At 38.4% G+C, this 19706-nt stretch overlaps 4 protein-coding genes across 7 annotated transcripts; 3 read left to right on the forward strand and 1 right to left on the reverse strand.

Moving 5' to 3' along the window:
• Positions 1 to 6663: 6663 nt before the first annotated feature.
• LOC121792328 (rapid alkalinization factor-like) lies at positions 6664 to 7399 on the reverse strand. Its single transcript, XM_042190231.1, has one exon. It carries the CDS (start codon positions 7212 to 7214, stop codon positions 6855 to 6857), a length of 360 nt encoding a protein of 119 aa, XP_042046165.1. The 5' UTR covers positions 7215 to 7399; the 3' UTR covers positions 6664 to 6854.
• Positions 7400 to 12528: 5129 nt separating this feature from the next.
• On the forward strand, positions 12529 to 15482 carry LOC121792327 (serine racemase-like). 4 transcript variants are annotated; one of them, XM_042190228.1, is made up of 7 exons: positions 12529 to 12760; positions 13352 to 13535; positions 13652 to 13738; positions 13826 to 14056; positions 14465 to 14538; positions 14617 to 14803; positions 14882 to 15482. In XM_042190228.1, exons 2-7 carry the CDS (start codon positions 13360 to 13362, stop codon positions 15132 to 15134), a joined length of 1008 nt encoding a protein of 335 aa, XP_042046162.1. In that variant the 5' UTR covers positions 12529 to 12760; positions 13352 to 13359; the 3' UTR covers positions 15135 to 15482. The 4 variants fall into 4 exon arrangements, with proteins under 4 accessions (XP_042046162.1, XP_042046160.1, XP_042046163.1 ...); XM_042190226.1 differs by having other exon boundaries at positions 12531 to 12733; XM_042190229.1 differs by lacking the exon at positions 12529 to 12760 and adding an exon at positions 12808 to 12877.
• Positions 15483 to 16130: 648 nt separating this feature from the next.
• On the forward strand, positions 16131 to 17103 carry LOC121778784 (formin-like protein 2). Its single transcript, XM_042176186.1, has one exon. It carries the CDS (start codon positions 16411 to 16413, stop codon positions 17101 to 17103), a length of 693 nt encoding a protein of 230 aa, XP_042032120.1. The 5' UTR covers positions 16131 to 16410.
• Positions 17104 to 17496: 393 nt separating this feature from the next.
• Positions 17497 to 19330, forward strand: LOC121778796 (formin-like protein 11). Its single transcript, XM_042176197.1, has 5 exons — positions 17497 to 17500; positions 18226 to 18639; positions 18706 to 18941; positions 19021 to 19049; positions 19218 to 19330. The coding sequence occupies exons 1-5, from the start codon at positions 17497 to 17499 to the stop codon at positions 19300 to 19302; spliced, it is 768 nt and encodes a 255-aa protein (XP_042032131.1). The 3' UTR covers positions 19303 to 19330.
• Positions 19331 to 19706: the final 376 nt, after the last annotated feature.

The raw sequence follows: 19706 nt of genomic DNA on the forward strand, positions 1-19706 counted from the left end.
TCTTGTCTGGACTTCAATCTTCAGTCTTCTCTTGTCTGTATCTGCAGAGCTCCCCTCCAATGGAAGATGGATGAATTATGTATGGAATATGGAATGGAAGAAAGATCTGCAGAGCTCCCCTCCAATGGAAGATGGATGAATTATGTATGGAATATGGAATGGAAGAAAGTATAGAGAGGGAGTAGGATTGGAGGCTCTGAGATGAAGATTATAATTTAGGTTATGAGTATTTATAAGCTAGAAAAAGATTTAGAATGGTAAAAAGTATCCTCCAATTAATTGAAAATATAATATTTTCGAATCTGCGATTAAAAGGAGGGATTTGGGGAATAATTTCTCCATTTCTTGAATTTTCGCCTAATTTCCGCCAGCTTTGACTGCACTGCGCAATGTTCGTAGAATTGTCATAACTTTCTCCACAGAACTCCGATTGAGACATGCAAGATATCCACGCGAAGCTCTTTCGAAGACGAAGAGAATGGCATGTAGTAAGCACTGATTGGACATCAAAATCGCTGGCAGAATGGACTCGAACAGAGGCTGCTGCACCTTATCATTTTTGCATCTTTTTCAATCTTTTTCTATCATTTATCAACAAACACATTCAAAATACCAAATGTATAATATATGCAATTTAAGAACATAATTTGCATGATTGACATTTAAAACTAGTCAAATCTAGCCCTTAAAAAGATGCAAAATCCGTGTTTGTCAACTTCGGTATACCGTTCTGAACGGTAAATGGATATCCATTTATGATTTTAGGGTTTCAAATAAATATTTTTTGAATATATAAATAAATTAAATGGATATTTATTTATGATTTTAAAATTTTTAATCTTTAAAAAGTAAATTATATAATTATTATAATCAGTATAAATGGTATGTATCGATAATTCAATATGTATTGATTTTCGATATATACCGATAATATCGATATATATCAAATATTCGATATAAAACGGTATACCGCGGTATAACAAAATTCATATCATTATCGTGTCGAAAATTTATGATACGGTATTGTATCGTACCGAAAATTTCGGTATATCAAAAATTCGATATTTTTCAGTACGATATATCTTTTTTCAGTATATTTACCCAGCTCTATGCAAAATTGCTACTTGCTCAATCAATTGGGCTTGGGCTTGGGCTTGGGTGCCTGTGCCGCCATCTCATTGTGTTGGGCTTTGGCTTGTGACATCTCCCTGCAGGCTTCCTAGAGGCGCCTCTCGACCAGGTCATTGACTTCTCTAGGATCCATTCTTATTGAAGAATGCGAAGAGCTATGAACGGATGAGAAGTAAAGGTTCGTCGCTTGTCCAGCTCCTGAAAGCTGTCTTCTCCTCTTGATGGCCGGCAATTTCAAGGTATATTCCTAAAAGGGTTAAACAATAAATAAATTGTTTTTAAATAAAATAGATTCGTAGATATTTTAATTTAAGGTCGATAAGTCCCAGGCACGTTGTGACGGTGTGACACTTTGAAAGAAATGTTTTGCATATGTATCATATTATAAACTTCTTTTCTCTCTAATGAGATGAGACTATGCCTAAAAGGACCACTTCACTCTAGATAGGACCAAGAAAGTAATTAAAAAGGAGAAAAAAGTAAAGTGATCAGCAAACTGGAGTACTGGAAAATGTAAACAGAATTACGCAAAGTAACGAGAAATTGATTGAATAAAATTTCATGACTTTGATAATGTTAAATATCAATATAAATCTATAGTTACATTAATATAATATCATAACTTTAATTTTAAAATGATAGTATCATTTATTCTGAATTATATCCTTTGATTTGTCTCTATAGATGGAGAGAGAAACAAATGTTTATGCTTGAAGATTTATGCCCTCGGTAGTCCTCAAACCATCAATAAATGACGTATATGCCCCCGCACGCACCCCATGTGAAAATCATAAATGCCGTATCAAAGTCTCAAACCTTATCAATTTCTAAAATATCTGGTTGGAAGTGTGTAGGGGTGAGAAAAAAAACGGAAAATCGAATATCCGAACTGAATCAAACCGAAATTTTAAAATTCGGTTTGATTTTTTCGGTTCGGTTCGGTTCGGTTTTGAAAATACAAAAATTTCGATTTTTCGATTCGGTTCAGTTCGGGCGAAGAAAAAAACCGAAAAACCGAATTATATATATTCTATTAATTTAATATATTATATTATATATAATATATATATATATCCTTTTAATATATTCTACTATATAGTACATATTATATGTATTATTAATTTTATATTATATATAAATATTCTATTAGTATATATAAAATAAAATAAATTACACATATATGTTATTATATTTATTTTTTTGGGTTTTTCGGTTTTGTTCGGGTTTTTTGGGTTTTCAAGTTCGGTTTTCAGTTTTTCGGTTTCGGTTTTTCGGGTTCGGTTCGGTTTGGATTTTGAACTAAATTCGGTTTTTCGGTTTTGGCAAAAAAGCGAACCGAAACCCGAATGCACACCCCTAGAAGTGTGAGGTCGATGATTATCAAAATAGAAGTACTATACAATTAAGTTCCCAAATTCTTAATTGTAAATATAATTAATTAGTGTATATCAATGGAAAGAATTTAAACTTGTTTGATGATGCCCCTCATGTAAATGTTAGATCGGTCAACAATTGTTACAGCTCGTTTACTACAAATTCAGCATGGTAGTTTTCGTGTGAACACAATACTCCCATATATATATATAAAGAATTCTTGTTGGTTCAAATGCGATTTACAAATCTTAATCGAGTGTCTTCTAAGAAACATTAGATATTGCGATGAGACACCATCATAATTAATGAGTGGGGAGTTGAATTTATTCTAATGTGCAATATCAATGTTACCTAAAGTCAACCAAACCCCACAATCAATCAAATCAATGACTGCCCCTTTGGGTCACCTGAAAATTACTAATTCAACTTCAATTTCTGTTTCCATTTATTACCGATTGCGTTTCGCATTCAGTTTGGATATCTACAAGAAATGGGGTTTTAAATTGGGTAGTTAAATTCATATGAACTTCTAAAGCAATAAAAATTATAGTAGTAGTAATTGATTTGAATTGGATGTGTTGATAGTAAATATAGTAAAATATTTTATCTCCACCTAAGCCACCTCCAGGACCAGGGGTAGTCGCAGCTGGTGCAGTGAACCATCTCATTAAGATATTGAATAATGATCTCAAAATCGAGTCTCCCAAAATACACCATAATTTGTAGATGCACTTAACTTGATTTATTTTTCATGAATTTTGTTGTAATTTTTGTAAACCTAAAAAGTCAATTTATTCACTAATCAAACTTTGAACGATGTAGATGTAAGGCCATCCACAATGGGGCGGACGATAGCGCGCCCGATTTTTTGTAACCTAAAAAGTCATTTTATTCACTAATCAAACTTTGAACGATGTAGATGAAAGGCCACCCACCATGGGGCGGACGATAGCGCGTCCGATGCATCGGGCGCGCTATCGTCCGCCACTGTGGCACCGCAGACGACGAACGATGCGTCGTCCGCGCCCGACGCTTAGTCCGCAGACGAAGCGCGGACGATAGGGCATCATCCGCGTCATCGTCCGCCCACTGTGGGTGACGCGGACGATGCAACGCGTTTTAGTTTTTTATTTTAATTTTAAAATTCAAAAATTTTGTTATATATATACCCCTGGCTTCACTTTTCATTTGTAACTTTTCGATTCACATTTCAACTCTCAAATTACGCTATAAAATGGATTTTGGTGGATACTCAAGTCCTAGTAGCCCGATGTTTGGAGATGTCGCACGGTGGCCGGGTACACAACCTGGCGAATATCGGTCGTTCGACGCCAACGCGCAGTACGATGCGAACTTCAGTACGGATTCGTACGGTCTCTCCGACATGGAGCCGTCTCCAACTCGCTCTCCCGCCGCTTCCCGTCGCGCCGCCCCCGCTGCCGCCACGTACGGCCAAGCACCGCGCGCACAAGGAGCCACCTCCGGCAACGAATGAAGAGTACGCCCTGGGCCGTACGAACTATCAGTCAGATGAAACCCTCGTCTTGGCGAGGTGTTGGGTGGATATATCGGAGGACCCGATATTCACGAACAACCAGAAGCAACTCGCGTACTGGGAGCGTATCATCGAGCGCTAAAATGAGGCGAAGCCGCCGAGCGTGTACAAGCGCCAACGGGAGTAGCTCCGCAAGCACTGGGATCAGGTGAAGAAGCAAGTCAACCTGTTCGCGGCGGAGTACGAGAAGTGCTCGAGGGATCAGGGAAGCGGCGAGAGCTTGAGCGACGTGCGCGATAGAGCGTTATTGTCATACCAGTCCATGTACGGCGACTTCAAGCATTTCAACATCTGGGCGCTCTTGAGGGACAAGCAGAAGTTCCAAGACGGGATTCTGCACACCGGTGCGGCGAAGAGGATGAAGACCACCGACACTGGTGGTTACACGACCAGCGAAAGCGGCACTCGTCCGATGGACCTCAACCAGACGTGCACGGAGGAAGAGAGTTCCGACACACCGATGTCCTCCCGGCGGCGTCCCATAGGCGTCAAGGCTGCGAAGAACAAGGGGAAGGCGAAGGCGACATTCTCCTCGGCCGCTGCCCCCCCATCGCCGATCCCGACCCCAACCCCGGCGACGATCCAGGCGACACTTGCCTACACGAATTTGGCAACGGCCTCGATGGCGTGGACGTTGTTGGATACGCACAACGCCCTTATGAAGTGTACGGATCCGGCCCAAGCCGAGCGCCTTCAGAGGTTGAGCGATGAGTTGAGCCGGAAGTTGAGGCTTTTGTAGGATAGTCATTTTTTTTTCTAACTCGTGTAACTTTTTTTTAATCAATGAATTTTTTGTCTTTCTTTTAGTTAATCGTTGTGTTTTTTAATAAGTTTGCATTTATATATTTGAAAACATATAAATTAAATAACAAAACAATAGTAAAATGCTTAGGGCGCCTCAGTGCAGGTGGAAGGGCAGGAGGATAAAATGCTGATATGGCGGTGCATAAGGCGGGCTTTAGGGTGCGCCTTAGGGTGCCCCATTGTGGATGGCCCCTGTAGTGTTTGAATACTCCATTTCATAGCCCATGGTAATGATGAAAGAGACGCTACAGAGGCATAGAGGGGTAAAAAACCAAACATGCAAAGCAAATTTTAAACACTTTCTTGTCCTCACTCACTCCATCTTTATGCCTGCCTTTAATTATTTACTAGTATTGCTATTACTATTATTAATGTTGTTGAAGCTTTACAACTCTCCATTTGCAAAAGACATACGACAAACAAATATTCGAAGATCACTTGCACAAAATCTACAAACTGAAAGTAATTTATTGGACAAATACTTTACTTTAGTCCCAATAAAAATCTTGATGATGATTGAAAATTTTAGAAGACGCTTCATTTAGCAATATAAGAAAGTAATACTCCCACCGTTTATAAAAATATTCACATTTTGCTATTTTGGGATGTCCACAGAAAAATAGTAGTATCATTTTTAAAAATAGAAAGTTTATTTCTCATATTACACCTACGTTTTCTGCATATCTCTCTTAGTTTACCTACTTTTTTCTTTCATCTCTTTTGTTTTATCAATTTCTCATTAAAACTCGTGTCATCCATAAATGAGATTATTTTTTATGAACGAAAGGAGTATAATTCAATTCATGGGATGATAACAATATAGGGGTAGAAAATTGGACTTTCAATTGGATGTTACAGAATCGATTTATGGGTTGTTGCAAAATAGTAGTAATTCTGAATCAAAAAAATCTTTATTTAAAGTTTCATTCATAAGATAATAATCTCACCGTTCTAAGAAAGATGGCGCATTATGTGAATGATACAAAATTTTATGCAATTTTATTTTGTGTATTAAATAGATAAAGTAAAATAAGAGATGAAGAATAAAATAAAGCTAAAGGTGTTTTCTATTTTAGTAAATTATTTTGGTGGAGACAAATCAAATAATGAAAGTTAGTAAAAAAATTAAAGGTAATAAGAAAATTGTTAGTTGGGGGCGCATCTAGACGTGATGACAAGTAGTCAGTAGTTTGTATTTTAGTACCCAACTATCCAGCTGGATTTCAGGTGGAACCTCGCTGTCTCTCCATAAATCAAGTGCCTAAATTTCTTCTCCATTTCACCATGATTTCATATTCATTAGGAGTATGCAATAGTGTTTAATCTCATTTTTTATAACATCAATATACCATAAAATGTACTCCCTCCGTCCCGGGCTACTCGCTCATTTTCTTTTCGGCTCGGAGATTAAGGAATGAGTGTATAGGAAAGTAAAAAATGACGGCTGTAGGTGAAATTTTTTACTAAAAATGGAAAGAGTGCAAGTAACTTGAGACGCTCAAAAAGGAAATAAGTGCGAGTAGTGCGGGACGGAGGGAGTACTACTCTAGTACTCAGGACGGATGTAACTTATTACTAGGCCGGCCAAATATTCCTCCTCAAATATATTAATATATAATACTATTTTATTTAATAATTTTGCAAAAATTTTAAAATTTCTCAAATTTAATATATTTTGCCCCTTCCATTTAGATCTGTCCTGCTAGTACTTTTTTTACTCCATAAATAGAATTGTGAATCAGAAAATAATTATACGGTTCAAATTCAAACGGTAGTAAAAACTAGAGCGATAGAATTAGTGATTGAACACACAAAATCAGTATATGTGAATTATTATTCACAATAAAAGAAGAAGTAAAAAGTTGTACAGAAAACAGACCATCAATCCCTCTCCAAAAATCAAACAAGTAGTAGTAAATTTATATTAAAAAATACATAATTTGGCATAATTGATAATTAGCATCACCGGAGAAATGGCTTTTCCTGATGTTCAGCTCCGGCAGCGAGTGATGGCGCTGCAGCCGCGACGGTAGGGATTGGCCTGTGCGCCGGGGCGGCAATTGTAGTACGATGCGCCGCGCCGCGAGCAGGGGACGTTGTTCCTCTGTAGAGCACCATAGCTGATGTAGCGCCTCGTGGCTAAGATGCGCCTGTTGGATTCCGAATCGAGACCGAACTCGTCGTCTCCGTCGGCCAGACACTCAGCGATGGTCCCCCTGCAGCCGGATCTCACCGCCGGCATCATCCATCCCGCTGCAGAGGGGTCGTGGTCCCCACCTGCCGACGCTTGCAGGATTAGAATTGATGCGATTAAGCAGAGTGCTAGTAGCAATTTGAAGGCGACTGCCATTTCGAATTGAAAGCGGTCGATTCTGAGCACTGAATTTTGCGGAATTGTTGTGTCGCAAAAGGGTTTCTCTCTCTAATTAACTCGTTGGGGTTGGATTCTGGGGGAGAGCGAAAGAAGGGAAAAATATAGAGAGCTAAATTTTTTATGTGGCAATTTAAAAGAAAAGTTGGCTAACATAATTGAGGAGAATTCATGTTTCTGTATAATAGAGATCCCCAACTAACACAAATTCATTTTTAATATAAATTTATTGTTTTTAGTATCATTTACGTTAAATTTAAATTTAAAAATAACACTCATCACTTTATTTTACTGTGAGAGTTTGAATTAATTTTCTAAAAATAAAACACCGGATTCAAGACAAATCTTTCCAAGCAATAAATACATAATATTGGTCATTCACTAGAACTAACATATACGGATTAAAACTAGATAAGCGCCTTTAACAGTTTAACTTGCATTATGCTACCAATAGAAAATTGGAATTTTGTAAATATTCCCATTGTTTTGCATCCCCTCTTTCCATTCTAAAACATTATGGAATTTTGAAAAAAAGAGGTAGGTACATTATAATAAAAAGAGGTGTCTACGATATATTTGTTGCGAAATAAATTTTCTCTTTTTTCTTTGTTTTATTGATACATTATAATATACGGTACAAATCAAATTTCACAGAACAAATACTCCTAGTATTATTATTAAATACTGGCCTTATAGTATAAAAATTACTCCATCATTCCCTCAAATTTTGTCACATGTTTTTCATTTTCGTCTGTCCCATAAAATTTGTTACATTTCACTTTTTACCATTTTTTTAATAGACTTCACGTTCCACTAGCTTATTCACATTCACATTTTATTATAAAATTAATACTTTAAAAATAATATTCCCCTCCTACCAACTTTTCAATCTAATTTTCATTACATTTCTTAAAATTTAAGTCGAACCAAACTATTTTAAGGAATAGGAGGGAATAGTAGTACTAGTAGTAAATACTCCGCAAGCAAAAGATGTTTATGAATAAAGTATAAAGGAAGACAGCGTTTCCTTTTAAAAATCAGGAAAACTGAAAGTGACCGTTGATGGGGTCAGTCGGCCAGTCGAGTCGACCATCAATTTCGTGAGCTCCACCTGTGATCATATTAAATTGTTTAATTGAATTCTCACCTTATAGTATCATTATTTTCATTCGCTGCGAAATCTTAATTAATTAAAAAATATTAAACAAATCTACTAGTATATGTTCTATACATCTCTTCAAAATTATCTAATTATTCTCTTCGTCTCATTAAAACAAGTCATTTATAGACAATACTGAATTTTAATACATAATTAGTAAAATAAAATATTAGTAAAATAAAATAGAAGTTGAAAAAATTGTTGAAATAATGTTAGTGTATGATGGACTCATATTATTAGTAGTATTTTTTATGTAAAAGAGTTTCCATACAAAACCATGAATTATTTATATGAGACGAATGAAAAAATGAAATATGATCTATTTCTATGAAACAGGTAGAGTATATGATGTTGCACTTTAAATAAATACTCATAAACTAGCTAGTAACAGATCTATTTCACGCTCAGTGTATTATCTAATTTTATTTTCTTCTGGTTAATCATACATGGTTTTTACATACAGTCCAATTTGTAGTATAATAAGTACAATATGATTATTAAACAAAGGCTTTTTCATAAAGTAGCAAACACTAATAATAGTTGCAAAAAAAAGGCTTATGTGCTAAGTTGTGTTTTTCTTCCGAATTATTTTATCAGCTTGCTGTTTCTGTAAATGGGTATCAAAGAGAAAAATCACTAAAAATAGCAAAAAGAAAAAGAGAGGGAAGATTATCCGAATTCAACAGCATAAAACTAAGGTCATCCACAACGCTGTTGCTATACCGTTCCTTAAACTACTATTTGCAGGGCCCACTGTACTTTTTAACTCCATTTCTTAACTAAGGAACGGAACCTGCAACCCCCCGTTTCTTATATGTCCCTTAACCGTTCCTTAAATTACTATTCATTCAATTTCATTTTTTATTTTTATTTCCAACCCAATTCAATAAAAACAAACACACTTCATTAAATAAAATAAACTTACAACATAAAATTCGTAAAAAAAACATAATTTAATAATTTCCTAAAAAATAAAAGTACACAATTTAATAATTTCATCCGCCAAAGTTTGCCCAAATGTGCTCAATTAGATCCTCTTGGAGTTGGATGTGGGCGCTAGAGTCGCGTGTCCTTGCACGAATAGATAACCGTTCTTGTATAGACGGATGTGCTCCACTTCGAGGCGGACTACTTGCGGTTGAGCTTCCGGAGGATTCCGGGTCGAACCAATTTCCCGCCTCGGGTCCTTCGTCTTAGACAATCATGTTGTGCAAGATTATGCACGTATACATGATGTCGACCATGTTCTCCATGAACCACGTACGAGTCGGGGCTTTGATGATGTTGAAGCGCGCTTGGAGAACCCCGAACGCCCTCCACATCCTTGCGAGCAGCCTCCTGCTTCTGCGCAAAAAGAGCCTGTTTTAGGTTCGCAGGCCTGCTGCACGTCTTCACGAAGGTAGGCCACTTCGGGTAGATGACGTCGGTGAGATAGAACCCCATTTTATAAAGCCGGTTGTTGGCGATGAAGTTGATGGCCGACGCTTTACCATCCAAAACTTCGGTAAAGAGGTCGGATTGGTGGAGCACGTTTACGCAAATAAAACTCTCTTGTCACCCATTGGGCAGCTAATAGTCTTCACAAAAACAGGCCACCTAAGGTATATGCCATCGGCCAAGTAGTACCCCATATGATGTTGGCGTCCGTTTCCAGTGAACACGATGGCCGGGCAGTTGCCATTGCATTGCTCGGTGAAGAGATGGGAAGAGTTGAGGACGTTGATGTCGTTGTTCGACCCCGCCACACCGAAGTAAGCATGCCAGATCCAGAGCCGATGGTCAGCGATGGCTTCGAGGATCACCGTCGGGTGGCTGCCCTTGTATCCACTAGTAAATTGGTCTCTCCACGCCGTCGAACAATTCTTCCACTCCCAGTGCATACAATCAATGCTCCCTAGCATTCCAGGAAAGTCGTGCACCGTCTCGTGCATCTTCATTAGGGCCTGGCAATCCTCAGCAGTCGGCCTTCGCAAATATGTGTTGCTATAAGTCTCCACAATTCCCCTATAAAATTTCTTCTGGCACTCGCGGCCAGTTGTCTCCCCGACGTGAAGGTACTCGTCGAACATGTCCGTCGTGGTGCCGTAGGCCAACTGCCGGAGAGCAACCGTGCACTTCTGCAATGGCGTAAGTCCGGGTCTGCCGATGACATCTTCCCGATACTGGAAGTAAGGATCACGCGCCTCCAACGTTTGGACAATACTGAGAAAAAGATCTCGCCGCATTCTAAACCCGCAGTGAAAAACCGTCGGGCCCCACCGTGGTTCCTCAGCAAAAAAGTTTGCGAATAGACGTTGGTGAGCTAAGTCGTGCTCGCGGCGGACAAAGGTCCAACGTCGAATCGACCTCTGGATCTGCTCCGCTTGGACCTGCTCCGCCGCTTCACGCTCGCGCTCCATTTCGGCCAAGCATTCCGCCGCAGCCTCATGAACGCAATCGAATAAGGCTCGAGTCAAGGCACGAGTAATGCCCTCCAAGGTAGTCCAGTCGTCGCCGGGTCTCATTTTTAGAGTGAGAAAAAGATTGGTGTGTGGGGAAAAGAGAATTGATGAGAGATGTGAGAGAAATGTGTGGAAAATGGAATGAGAAATGTGAAGTATATATAGATAAAAATAAGAAATTAAAAAAATAACCAAAATGCGTTGCATCATCCGCAGTATCGTCCGCGTGACCCGCAATGGGGCGGACGATACCGCGGACGATGCGTGGTCGGAGGCACATCGTCCCCGGACGATGGATGTGCCATCGTCCGCGGAGCTACAGTGGCGGACGATAGCCCGCCCTATGCATCAGGCGGACGATACTCTTAAATCCTTAGTTTGGAGTTTTTGATTATTTACTTTTTTTTAGCCATCGTCCGCGGAGCTACAGTGGCGGACGATACTCTTAAATCCTTAATTTGGAGTTTTTGATTGTTTACTTTTTTTAGTTGTATGATTAAATTAGGAATCATTGTTAAGTAAGACTCGTGCTACGGTATTCATGGATACTTATTGTCCAAAGAGCGTTCATGTGTTGAGACTTCATATTAAGAGTTTATTGTTGGGCTATTGAATGATAAACTAAGGTTTTCTACGTTTTTAGTAGGCAAACTTTATTTTTAGATTTGCCCGCTTTATTCTACTTTAAAAAATTTTGGGTAATAAAACTAGGTATCACCCGAAATACCTTAACGAATATACGAAATATCTAATCTATCACGAAAAAGCCAACTACGAGAATGTCTTGTGGTGCGGTCTCTAAAGTGCGAAGCCCTTTACCAAAATGCACCTCAGAATATTAGTTAGAAACATATTAGAATATCCAATTTAGCTTGATACAATACACAGTCAGAGTTAAAGTCAAAATATCTCCATATCAGAAAAATACTCTATTACAAGAGAATACCTCAAAAAAAATTTACTTCATTTTTAGCGATTCAATATAACAAATTCGAATTTAAAATGATCTAGGTCATTTTAAATATTTGCTAAATAAAAAAAATGATTTTAAATTGGAACCAAAACTGAAATTATTTAGAAAATCTGCAATGCGATTTATAAGTCATGTCCTGTCCAAGCGAGATGAGATGGAGGGGACGTGTTGCAAGCTTCCCCCAGATGGACTCACGCAAAAAGGGAAAGAATGCATACCCTCTCACCACGCGCCCCTTCCCCCAACATGGCGAGTTTTGGTTGGGCCGAAGCCCACTCGCCCCCTTGCGAGTGGGCTTCAATTATAGTCGTTTGAAATTTAATGATTTTTAAAATAGAAAATTAATACTCCATCCGTCCTATAAAATCATACATTTTTTGTTGGATACAGATTTTAATACACAATAAGTAAAATAAGAGAAACATATAAAGAAAAATTAATGAAAGTATTGTTATTGGAGAATAAGTCTCATCTCATTAGAGAGAGAAATTGTTGCGACCACTAGCCGATCTCCTGCATCAATTTGTGGCATAACTCTTTAGCGATGACAGCTGGTTTTATCACTTACAATAAATTGTTAATGTAGGATTATCTATTTTATCGCTTACTATAATAAATTGTAATTTTAGAATTTTAATTATCTAATTTTTGATTTTCAATAAAATAGTATCAGTTTTAGGATATTAATATCATGTTTAATTTAAATTTAAATGCTTGAAAACAAAAAAGCAGTAACACTCTTGAATAGTAAAAATTGAAGTGGTACGAGATCCATAAATAATTAATGGTGTAAATGGATTTCAGGGATGGAATGTGGAGGTAGAATTCGCTAGCGGTTTGGTTACTGTTCAAACTTGGGTAGAATTGAACCTTTCGTCAGGTGCTGCACTTGAATGATTGAGTCTGCACTCGTGAAATTGACTAGGTAATGTATCCACTTCCCATTTTCTAGGTAATACGCTCATTTTTCTCTTTTTCATTCAGTGGTGTTGCTATGCTGATATAGGAAACCCATATACTACTAATGTTCACAGAAGAACCCTTTCCGAAGAATCTCGACTTCTCTTTTGTGGGGTTTCTTGCTTATATTTCGTGTTAATTGCAATTTCTTGCTTTTTCTTATGGTTCTCCTGTTGATGAGAAGTTTCCTCAGAGCCTGACAAAAGAGAGTTTCTTATCGGATTCAACTGTATTACATTATGCTCATTTCATAAAAACTAAATTTCTATATTCTGTAATCATTCTTGTGTAGTGAAACTGGTTTTTGTTTAAAGCAACTTGTGATATCCCGAGCAAAATGTTGAAGAGTTTATGTGAGGTGATAAACTGAACATTAACAAATGAAGGATAATAAGCAGTGATATACTGTATTAGGGTAAGATGTTGATTGGATTAGATGTGAGAATTTGTACGGAGGAATGAATTAGCAAAAGCTTGTGTACATCCACCCCAATTAAGAAGGAACTACTCGTACCTTTTATGCTTATTAACATTTCTGAGCTTATTAATTAATTGGAAATTTGATGAGTTTACTGCATTCCAGGGTGAGAAATGGAAGGAAAAGCGCAAGCATCCAGTAGTATGTATGCTGCTGATCTCTCATCGATAAAAGCAGCTCAAGATCGCATCAGCTCTCACGCCCACAAAACTCCGGTCTTGTCCTCAGAGACTCTTGATGCTCTCTCTGGAAGGAAGCTTTACTTCAAATGTGAATGTTTTCAGAAAGGGTGAGATAAACACCTTTTGTTGAATTCGTATTTGCAATTAAGACAGTTGGTATGTTTTATATAGTTTTTAATTTGTAAATGCGATTGAGAGATAGCTTGTTTTCTTGTGACATCAGTGGAGCTTTCAAATTCAGAGGTGCCTGCAATGCTGTATTTTCTCTTACAGATGACGAGGCAGCTAGGGGTGTCATAACGCATAGCAGGTTTGTTATGAACACACTGATATATTGTTCTTAGCTTTTTGGATTACTGCTCCTAATTGATGCCTCATTCTACCGACGAACAATTAGTGGGAATCATGCTGCAGCACTTTCTTTGGCTGCAAAACTACGAGGAATACCAGCACATATAGTCATTCCCAAAAATGCCCCAAAATGCAAAGTTGAGAATGTCATTCGTTATGGTGGTCAGGTTATCTGGAGCGAGGCAACGATGCAGTCTAGGGAGGAGGTCGCTGCGAAGGTATTGAAGGATACTGGTGCTGTTCTGATTCATCCGTATAATGATGGCCGTATCATAAGGTGATTTCTTGAAACACTGGATCTATTATGAACTCGACATTCTTCATCATTTAGAGCTGCTAGATATATATTGTTTGTTGCTCAGAAACTCATATAACTGGACAAAATACACTTTTGTGCATTAGGATGAAAATTTGAATCCTTCCGTGAACAAAAGGTCAAAAACCTTATATTGGTTGGGATATAAATGTCAAAGTGCCATCTATTTTTTCCATTTTTCTGGTTTCGTTTCACATAATCAATTATCGCTATCATACTCTCCATAAACAGAACGGATAAATATAAGCATTTGTTCATGATAATGTTGAAAAATGCAAGCATAAAGATAAAACATCTGCATAGCATAAGAATGACTTAACGCTGAATACACAAAACAAGAGCCTCTGTACTAAAAGAATCAGCTTGCAGTGGACAGGGGACCATATATCTGGAGCTATCGGAACAGATTCCTCAAATCGACACCATAATAGTTCCGATAAGTGGTATGTTTACTCTTTCTTGAGTCCATTTATTTCCTGTCATTATTTACATGCTTATATGTCATACTCTTTTGAGTGTAGGAGGCGGATTGATCTCAGGCGTGGCATTAGCTGCCAAGTCAATTAATCCCTCGGTTCGAGTCCTGGCAGCTGAACCAAAGGGAGCAGACGATGCTGCTCAATCCAAAAAGGCAGGCACTGTAATCACTCTACCTGAGACGAAGACCATAGCTGATGGCCTCCGAGCATCTCTTGGAAGTTTCACGTGGTAAATGGCTGTATCCCGAAATAATGTTTGCAAATCCTTGGTGTTGAATGATTTCCTACCCCTCTCGTTCAATCACAGGCCTGTTGTTCGGGATTTGGTGGATGGCATCATTGTTGTTGAGGATAGAGAGATCATAGAAGCAATGCGACTCTGTTACGAGGTTCTTAAGGTGGCCGTGGAGCCAAGTGGAGCAATCGGCCTTGCTGCGGTGCTATCGGAGAGTTTCAGGAATAATCCCAGTTGGGATGGCTGCAAGAATGTGGGGATAGTTGTTTCAGGAGGCAATGTTGATTTGGATGTGATGTGGAAATCCTTAAAGAATGGAGTTTGAGTTGCAAGAGCCCTTCACCTCTTTCATATGGTTAGCTTGTGATGAACTTGTGACATGTATTGCATTGATCGAGATGCTTAAAGGGGAGGCTCTGGTTGTACCCGAGTGTTGGCTGATCAATTTCATTTTAGTAAGCAATGAGTTAGGGTTCTTGAGGATAAGATTTGACGCAAGTCCAGCAATTGTATTATCATAAATTAATAATGAAAGATAGAAAGGTACTGTTACACCCTTTCATAGATTTAGGGACATAATGCAGAGGTGCAAATGTCATTTTGTAAAGACTAATTATGAAATTTACTCTCTTTAAAATTGTACTATTAGAATATGAAAATAATGCATTGCAAAGACCAACGTGCTCAGTTGCTGCTAAGCATGTCTTTTGTAGCTCAATACGATCTGGTTGACTTGTCGCCAATCCATATAAATATAGTCCACGAAACCATCCAAGCAAATTGATTGGAACAGTTTTGACAGCTCAACCAACTATCGACTCAATGAGCATCCGCCGGAGAGTGGCTTGTGGCGGCTAAGCCAACCCATTTCGTTTATGACATGTCACTATTTCGGAAGGAAGGAGGAGGCCTTTTTGTTTACACGCTTCAAAGCAATCAACCCAAAATCAGCTAATTAAATGCTTCACTTTCCTCTAATTTCATAAAGTAGGTGTCTCTTTCGCATTAGCATTATGAGAGAGTGATGGACAAATTTGTGTCTCTTTCACATTTAAGTAATCTTTGATGAGGTTGGAGAAATTGCACTATCAAACCCTTGTGAACTCACTCTAAGCTAATCAATACCCCCACCACAACAACACTATATTATTTCACAGTTAAGGTTCAACGACCACTAATTTTGGTGAAACCCCTTCACTTCAATTCACTCTCTGTTTGCAATCTATTTGCAAACGATGATCTCCTCCCGTTAAGTGCATCACCCGTCGCTTATTGCATAAACACAGATTATACATGAACACACTCAAAGAATGCCCCTTCAGTTAGTTTTGGTTAATTGGATGAAATATAGAATTATCAGCATGACGAGAGGGAGAAAAAGGAGGTGAATAACAGCACACTTATTTAAGTTAAACACAAGAATTAATACTAGTAGAAGTGGATGAAATTAAGGAGCAGTCCCAAAGCTCAGGGGTTCCTTGGAGTAGCATTCAAGACTAGTGCAATTCATCTTCATCTTCTCCACTGCTACATTCATAAACTAATCTCCTATTTCTTCACCATTTCATTTCAGATAGTAGATTTTATACCTTTCTTCAATAATGGGGCATACTTGCCATCATCCTCTTCTTCTCCACCTGATTTTCGTCATCATTGTTATCTTACTCATCTCTTTCCACACTCTCATCTCATTCGATTACACCAATCATGCCGTCCACAAATGTTTTCCTAATCAACACTCCAAAAGGCTCTTTCTCTTCCAGAAATTCAGACTCTTTCTTCCACTCAATCCCACAAATGGAGATCCCGCAAATTTCCCTGCATCGCCAGCGCCGGCTCCAGGGCCCCGCATTACCCACCGCGGCTCTCCGGCTCCTTCTCCGGTGGCACAGCGGCGCACGCACCACAGCCACCCGCACCCGCACCCTCGGGCTCACAAGGCGCAGAAGGAGGAGCGAGGGAGAGGCAAGAGAGCTATGACTGCTTTGCTTGCATCAGTCGGAGTTTCCTCGGCATTGTGCGCGGTGGCGATGTTTTTCGGCTGCCGGAAATTCAAGAGACGGCGGAAGAAACAGAGGAGTGGTTTGCCCAAGTTTATGAGCTCAATGAAAAAGATAACCACAGATCCCGGCCCTGATCTTTTCTACCTCAAATCGTTGGAATCTGCATTCCAACCAGATAAATACTGTCTCAAACTTGACTCCTCCACCGCAAAAATGTGCTCCGCCGAGAATACATTTCATGAGAAAGTCAGGGATTCGGAGCAGGGGCGGACACACGTAGAAACTGGGTAGGGCTGAAGCCATTACCCAATTTTTTTTTTATATTTTCTACTTTCAAATTTTTTAAAAATTTAAAAAATTGTTTTAAGCCCTTACCAAATAATGCCACTAAAGAACAAATTATCTTGGAATGAATAACTATGAGGGGCTGAAATTAAAGAAGAAAAAAATAAGCATCTGTAGAAGAAAAGCGTAAAAATAGTGTTTGAAGAGTAAGGAAGATGGAAGTATATACACAAATAAATTAAATAATTAATAGTATAAAGGTAAAAGTCAGATGGACCCCATTTATATTCATTGACTAGTTTATAGAGTAACTTTTTAAAAAGAGAATGTACTCATATTCTTTAAAAGTGCTATCACCTTTTCAAGTTGGCACATTTTTTTTGTTAAAATTCAAGTAAAATGGGTATAAAATTTAAAGTACAGACGTCTTTAGAATTTAAAAAAATTAAAGAGAGAGAAACAGAAGAGTTTTTGAAGTTTACAGAGAGCGGCCGCAGCAATACAGAAACGGTGCAATTTTGCAAAGGAGAGTTTGAGTCTTTGAAATTTTTGGAGAAATTAATATTTAAATTTTACACAAATTGTGAGTAGGGAGTGTATTAAAGTTATTAATTATTAATTTTATATTCTATCTCTTGTTTTTATAAGATTTTGATAAAATAGTTGCAAGCTAAAAAAATTATAACAATGGTTAGTTGCAAGCTAATATTCGTGATTGTCGTATATAATACAGTTTATGTTAGTGAGTGTTGATAGTATCTTATGGAGTTATGGATATTGTACTTCAATCATTATTTTTTGGCTTGACCGTAGAAGATGGAACGCTTCTTTAAAAAAAAGCGTTGGGATGAAAACACATAGAATTCAGTTGCTACCACTTTAGATGTAAAACCACAGCTGTCACATGTTTTTTTATTAGATATATTTTGGACTACTTCGTATTAAATATATATGCATTTTTACAATTTTTGCAATTTTTATATTATATAATTATATTTGACTGAAAAAAAATATATAGTGAAGTTCAGCCCTTACCGTCAATTTTTTCTGCGTCCGCCCCTGATTCGGAGGGAGAGAGTGAGAGGTTTGCATCGTGTAGAGAGATTATTACAGTGCATGAGATTTCAGAGTGTGTGAAGCATGAGCGTGACGGCTGCTCCAGCTCTTCTTTCGGCGAAAGAATAATTCACAAATTTGATGATAAAATTGAACATGTTGAAGCAAATTCAGATGATGATGATGATAATGCATCCTTCCATTCTTTTTGTGATTCGCAAACGAGGCTCTCCAATGTTTCAGCTACTAGCGTAGGCGAAGAAATTAAGGAAACACATCCTACAGCTGCCTCAAACATTCCACCACCACCACCACCTCCGCCGTTACTAAGTAGCTCACTGGTGTCTATGAAGAGCGAGGAAGACAAGGCCAAAACTCCATCTCCAAGCAAGCACGTGCTCGAGCCTAAGAGACTGCACAACATCACCATACTTTCCAAGGCCCTGAACGTCACCACAGAGCAAGTTTGCGCCGCATTAATCCAAGGCATGTTATGTTCACCAAAAGTCCTTCATTTCTCCCTTTTATATGATCATTATTTATCTGCAACAGGGGAAGGTCTGTCCCTTCAAGATTTGGAAGCACTGTTAAAGATGGTGCCGACAAAGGAAGAAGAGGCGAAGCTCGCCAACTACAAAGGCGACACACTCGAATTGGGGCATGCGCAGAAGCCGGTTAAGGCAATGATCCAGATACCATCAGCGTTTGCAAGGATCGAATCAATGCACTACAGGGAAACCTTCGAAGACGAACTTCTCCATCTCAAGAAATCATTCTCCATACTCGAGGTTATACCATACTACTTTCTAATCAATATAAAGTGAAGCATGATCATTTTAAAAAATGGATTGGTATTGGTGGTGGCAGGAAGCATGCAAGGAGCTGAGGTCGAGCCGGCTCTTCCTGAGGGCGTTCATCGGAGACGGGGAGAGGAAGCTGAGGGAGGTGCAGGGGGATGAGGAGAGGGTGCTGGTGCGTGTGAGGGAGATTACAGAGTATTTTCATGGGGATGTGATAGTGAGCAAGGATGAGTCGAATCCGTTGAGGATATTTGTGATAGTGAGGGACTTCCTGAGCATGTTGGACAATGTTTGCAAGGAGCTGAGGGCCTCGCCGCGCTCTCCGAATCCGCTAGTTCCCTTCGGATAGAGCTGGCTTTTGCATGCTATGCTTTGTTTATGGTGTTGGTCTTCATTTGTTGGATCCTATATTTGAGTAACATATTTCTCAACTCTAATCACTAGTAGTTGTGAATTTTTCTCGAGATATCAACAAAAGATAACCATTATTTATGTTTTATATGGCTTTTAAGTGTTTTGTACTCTTATGAGTAAAGATGCAAATAAGTAATTTGGATAATTCACTTACATTCACAAAGTTTTCCAATATTGTTTGAGAATAAAATATTATGCAAATTCTAAAATTTCATGTGTTTCTTAATTGTCATATTTGTACACAAAACAATGTATTTGGGTGATATTCGAAACAACATCGATCTTAATGAAATTGACCAAAATTTTATAAAGCTCCTTATTTTAAATGACAATTACTCA

The sequence above is a fragment of the Salvia splendens genome, chromosome 2, assembly GCF_004379255.2.
Source record: "Salvia splendens isolate huo1 chromosome 2, SspV2, whole genome shotgun sequence".
In the NCBI taxonomy this organism is placed as follows: domain Eukaryota; kingdom Viridiplantae; phylum Streptophyta; class Magnoliopsida; order Lamiales; family Lamiaceae; genus Salvia; species Salvia splendens.

Excerpts from the sequence above, each read along its gene's own strand:
- LOC121792328 (XM_042190231.1), bottom strand. The coding sequence starts at position 7,214 with ATGGCAGTCGCCTTCAAATTGCTACTAGCACTCTGCTTAATCGCATCA.
- LOC121778784 (XM_042176186.1), top strand. The coding sequence starts at position 16,411 with ATGGGGCATACTTGCCATCATCCTCTTCTTCTCCACCTGATTTTCGTC.
- LOC121778796 (XM_042176197.1), top strand. Across the intron at positions 18,942-19,020 it reads AATCATTCTCCATACTCGAG|GAAGCATGCAAGGAGCTGAG; the intron begins GTTATACCATAC and ends TGGTGGTGGCAG. Across the intron at positions 19,050-19,217 it reads AAGGAGCTGAGGTCGAGCCG|GGACTTCCTGAGCATGTTGG; the intron begins GCTCTTCCTGAG and ends TGTGATAGTGAG.
- LOC121792327 (XM_042190228.1), top strand. The coding sequence starts at position 13,360 with ATGGAAGGAAAAGCGCAAGCATCCAGTAGTATGTATGCTGCTGATCTC. Across the intron at positions 14,057-14,464 it reads AATGATGGCCGTATCATAAG|TGGACAGGGGACCATATATC; the intron begins GTGATTTCTTGA and ends ATCAGCTTGCAG. Across the intron at positions 14,804-14,881 it reads TCTCTTGGAAGTTTCACGTG|GCCTGTTGTTCGGGATTTGG; the intron begins GTAAATGGCTGT and ends GTTCAATCACAG.